The sequence below is a fragment of the Monopterus albus genome, unplaced genomic scaffold, assembly GCF_001952655.1.
Source record: "Monopterus albus unplaced genomic scaffold, M_albus_1.0 scaffold94.1, whole genome shotgun sequence".
In the NCBI taxonomy this organism is placed as follows: Eukaryota; Metazoa; Chordata; class Actinopteri; order Synbranchiformes; family Synbranchidae; genus Monopterus; species Monopterus albus.
The window spans coordinates 1,465,423-1,470,348 of record NW_018127974.1 but is presented as its reverse complement, the minus strand read 5'-3'; the positions used below and the strand labels follow the sequence as shown (position 1 = coordinate 1,470,348).

The window sequence follows — 4,926 nt, the reverse complement described above, 5'->3', positions numbered from 1 at the left end:
GGCTGAGAGAGGTGTATGTAAAGAGACCGGATGGTTTTTTCCACGCATCACCGTCCCTGTTGATCTGCGACTCCACGCGCGCCCATCTCACCGCTACTGTGAAAAACCAAGTGAAGCGAATGAATTCAGAGCTTGCCATCATTCCGGGAGGATTAACAAAAGAACTCCAACCGCTGGACATTGGTGTAAACAGGGCGTTCAAAGTGAAGTTGCGAGCGGCGTGGGAGCGATGGATGACAGACGGCGAACACACCTTTACTAAGACTGGGAAGCAGCGCCGGGCGAGTTACGCACATGTGAATGGATTGTGGATGCCTGGGCTAAGATATCTGCTTTAACTGTTGTCCGAGCTTTCGCGAAAGCCGGCATCATTGCTGAACAGCCACCTGGCAACGAGACTGACTCAGACAATGATGAGAGGGAACCCAGGCATGTTTGATGGCGAAATTGCCCAGCTGTTCAATTCAGACACAGAAGATGAGGACTTTGATGGATTTGTGGGAGAAGATTGATTAAAAAATAATGTGAGTGTATTGTTAAATAGAATAAAGTTCAACTATTGTTAAATAGAATAAAGTTCAACTAAACTCACTGTTTTGCTTCCGTTACGTTTTAGCATGCGCCTTATAATACGGTGCGCCTTATGTATGGGTTAAGTACAGAAATAGACCCCGTAATTGAGACTGCGCCTTATAATCTGGTGCGCCTTATGGTGCGCAAAATACAGTACTTACCCATAACCACAAACATTTTGAGGTTAAATGTTTATTAACTAACCTGCTGTCCCTGGGGACTCTGTAGGATTTGTGCCACAGCAGCCACAGTGTCTGTGTTGGTAATCTGGGAAGCCCAGTCAGGCAGACCCTGGACAATGTTAGCTGGGGTGGCCGGGGTGGCTGGCGTACCTTGATACAGAGAGACAGAGATACTCTAATATAAAGCATGAAGTGACATTACCTAGTGGTGTCAAACAAGTCATCTGACCATATAATTAGCAGGTATGGGTATGCGTATTCCTTTCTACTTGTGTGTACTGTGACTGACCAGGTGTAGTGTTATTGACTGGAGCAGCACTAGTGGGCATGATAGGTGTGACGCTGGGAGGGGGGATCCCTGCTGCCATGTCCAGCAGAGGCTGGATTATGTCACTCTTGAAGACCACATTCTTCTGCCACAGGTTCAGGACTCGCACTATCTTACTCTGCAAACACCAATACAGAAGACAAAAGCAACTGTGATGTGACACTGAGCACTGCGAGAGGTATAACCTAAAGAAGGACTACAAGTCAAAAATGAAAACAAAAATGAGCAACAATTTGAGTACTTAAAACATCATTGCTCATTTGCAACAATGCAATGAAGCAAGTCCAGTGCCTAATCTATTCATCACACCATCTTTTCCTGTAAAACTGAAGCAAGCATCAAGGAGTCTAATATCATTTCTCATTAAACCATAATAAGCAACAAAAATGAAAAGCCACAGTGAGGGACTCAAAGCCTTTTAAAAAGTGTCTGACCTTATCATCTGGAGGGCAGCGGTAGAGGTGCTGGAACGTTACAATGATGTTCTTGCTGAAGCGCGGTGCAAAAACGTCCTTTTCTGTGCCAAACTGATGTCGTGACTGTCTGACAATCGAGTCGATGACGTACAGCCCTGGAACCTTGTATTCTGGTTTGCACTGTAATACACAAACAGTTCTTGTTAGGTTATTATAAAAATGGCTGGGGTAAAAAAGGGTGTGACTGACAATCCACATTTTAAACATAACTCACCTTTTGTATGAACTTCTCTACACTCTGGACAACATGTTTGTAGAACTGAAAAGGAAGCAAAGGAAAAAAATATTTTGAGAGACTAGTTATTTTTGGGCTCTTTTTTTCTTTTTGCCAAACCATGTTTCTTCGCAGCCTGTTGTGCACGTTGAAGTTTACATTCAGAAGACTTTTTTACCACGGTACATGAAAAACACATTTATGCAGTTCATATGATCATGGAGAGGTTTCCATGCACTGTTGTTTACTACTGTCATTGTCCATAGAGCTAAAGGATACGTATCTACACTGTCTAAAAGATACTGACTGTACATAAAAGGTGGACAAAGCCATTGTGACATCACCCATTGGTTTTCTGAAGAGCAATTTTGAAGCTCAAGTCTGGCTGTCACCATACTGTTAGTGCTTCACTCTGCCTGCTATGGCTAATCCAAAAACTGACAAAAAGGAAGTGTGAGTGGAGCTTGTTAGACAGCTAGTGGTCAGCCACCTATGGCGGGGCCCTCATGACTGTCACTCAAAGCAGCCTTGCACTTCATTATGCATAACTTTTACTGTCAGTATAACTTCACTGGGTGAGTTGTATAAAAATTCACCTCAAATGGACATTCAGGGAACTGCAGGTTTTGGCACTAAGGCATTAGCTTTATTTCTCAGCCTCTGAAGTGCTGCTTGCTAAAAGCTGTCACTGTCAGAAAATGAATATTTTCAACTAAGTACTGTTGACAAGGTAAACATAATAATGACAGTTACAGCCAGACTTATTCAGTTGGTGATCTGCACAGCTGTCTACACAGTATCCGTAGCAGAATCCCGTTGTGTCAGCTTGAGCTATTCTTTGCCTTCAGAGAGAGATGATGATACTGAACCTTGCAGGTACAGGCCACGTGCTGTCTGTGTTCCTGCTGCTAATATTTAACCTATTAAAGTGCATCCAAATACATGATTAAGAAGCTTAAATTGGAGCTGAGGTTAAAAAAAAAAGCATAAACCATGCACTGAGATGTACAAAAGTAGTGACATTCAGGCCTTGTTGGTGGATGATAAAAGTATTTGTAGAAACTTTATATACAGTGACAGTGAGACAACTAAAGGCATTACACACTTATCCTTTTCATATTACAGTAACTAGCATAGTTGTGCTTTTTGTCTTTCTCATTAAAAGCTCAGGATCTACAATTGGCCAGTAGATGGAGTCCAAGTACAGAAGACTGACTGGTTAGAGAATAGTCTTTTCAATTAAATACAGCTCAAAAGTGACACCTGAAAATTCTATCAGTCAACTACACCAAATATAGATCATATACAAGCTGGTAGGATACTTCTGTAAAGGTTCTCTTTAATTACAAGATAATCCTCTATGATTTTGCTGCAAACAAAATTGTTAGCACTAACAGTGCACATACACAAGTTAAACTATAAAGCACTGAGAGCGCGCAAACCTTCACCAAGGTAGCTTACTGTCCCCATAATGGCTTTACACCTAAAAGCAATATTCCCAGTTTGACCATAAAAATCGACTCGTGGCATTTGGAATCACATCATTAGTTTGGAAGTTATTCAAGAAAAATGATATTTCAGTAATGGTGGATTTCTTCAGGATCTAGCTCAGTAAGCTTTGAAGATACAGTACATCAAATCTTGACATGCCACTGAATCAGAAGAGTTTCAACCAGAATTTGATCTTAGTTGCAAGTATGTAGCACTGTTTGCTGCATCATAGTAGTTAAGTCTTCCATGAGCCCTAAAAATGTGAACATTCAGAATCACCAAACTATGTATAACTTGGATGTAGATCACACTTTGGTGTGTGGTACATCTTATGTGGAACTGTGCAGTTTTTATCCAAGAATTCTATGCACTGTGTATGGAGTTGGAAGCAAAAATACTGAAGCTGGCCCTGTCTCACAAAGGCAAATAATCCATTAATAAAATTCCTGGACTCAGATGATGATCCGGATCAGCACCAAAGTCCAATGGATTGTTCCATGGGCCATACCCTCCCTCTTCAAAAAATGTCATCAAAATCCATTCATTACTATTTGAGTTATGCTGAGAACAAACCAAAACACCCCAGTAAAAACATTACCTCTGCCAAGGTGGAGGTAAAAATGTCATTCTGATGGTATTTTTAAAATATTTTGTCATAAAAGAAACAAAGCCTTTGTGGAAATTGCTGTCAGTGAGTTGCCAAGGAAACCCACTTATCAAAAAAACCCCAAACCTCAGACAGACCTCAGCTCCAACAATTAAAAATAATACAAGAAAATAATACAAGTAATACTAAGCTTTCAACTATGCCTACTCAAGGAAAACAGATCAGCTAATAAAAGTATATGACAAATGTTCAGAGAATGACAGAGATTGCAAGAACACCACTCACAGAATCAGTAAATTAACTTACAAAAGATTGCAATGTAAAATAAAAATGAAAGCACCTCATACTGTATATTCTACCATTTAACTCTGAGCCAGATGAATGTGTCTACTGTAGTAAGGCTTGCAGTCACTGTAAGGAACTGTATCAAATGGATTCATGTCAATACACTATTGACAATATTGAAAATGAGCCAACTTTCCAGTAAGCAGCAGGCTAGTCTTAGTACAGCCTAAAATGTTGATAATCACTGAAAAGATCTGAGGCTGGAGCCAGAAATCAAAAAAGGAGTCCTTTTTTCAAGAGCCCAAATCAAACAATAGCAACATGAGCTTCAAATAAGTAGACCGTAATACCATCTAAACACAGAGCAGACTCATGTAAACAGAGCTCAAGAGTATCGGCTGTCATAATAAGCCAATTACAACATGATAATCAACACAAACCAATATTTACAGGAAAAACATGATGAGGTAATAAATAAAAACCACATCTGAAAACAATCCAGTCTGGGGACATGGGACAGACATTTAACCTAATGCCCTGTTTGAACTAGAGATGAAACGGTATGAAATTTTAACATCACAATACAATGACTGAAATGATCACAGTTATAAGTTTTATCATGTTTGTTTTTTTTTTATTAAATATGATGCAAATGTTCAGAAAGTACCGATATGTGAACTGAAACAATTAATGTGTGGTATTATATTAAAAACCAATTTTTGTATGCGAGGACAAGGAAGTGTGCTCACTCTGTAAACAAGGAAATAGCA

At 39.8% G+C, this 4,926-nt stretch overlaps 1 protein-coding gene across 2 annotated transcripts in view; it reads right to left on the bottom strand.

Moving 5' to 3' along the window:
• scaf8 (SR-related CTD-associated factor 8) overlaps positions 1–4,926 on the bottom strand; it is a 25,559-nt gene that overhangs the window by 8,736 nt on the left and 11,897 nt on the right. For both annotated transcript variants that reach the window (XM_020608754.1, XM_020608753.1), the window contains exons 3-6: positions 1,774–1,818; positions 1,518–1,679; positions 1,045–1,201; positions 778–905 (exon numbers count right to left, since the gene is read on the bottom strand). In XM_020608754.1, the coding sequence (XP_020464410.1) occupies positions 778–905; positions 1,045–1,201; positions 1,518–1,679; positions 1,774–1,818 (492 nt within the window). The remainder of the gene's footprint in view (positions 1–777; positions 906–1,044; positions 1,202–1,517; positions 1,680–1,773; positions 1,819–4,926) is intronic.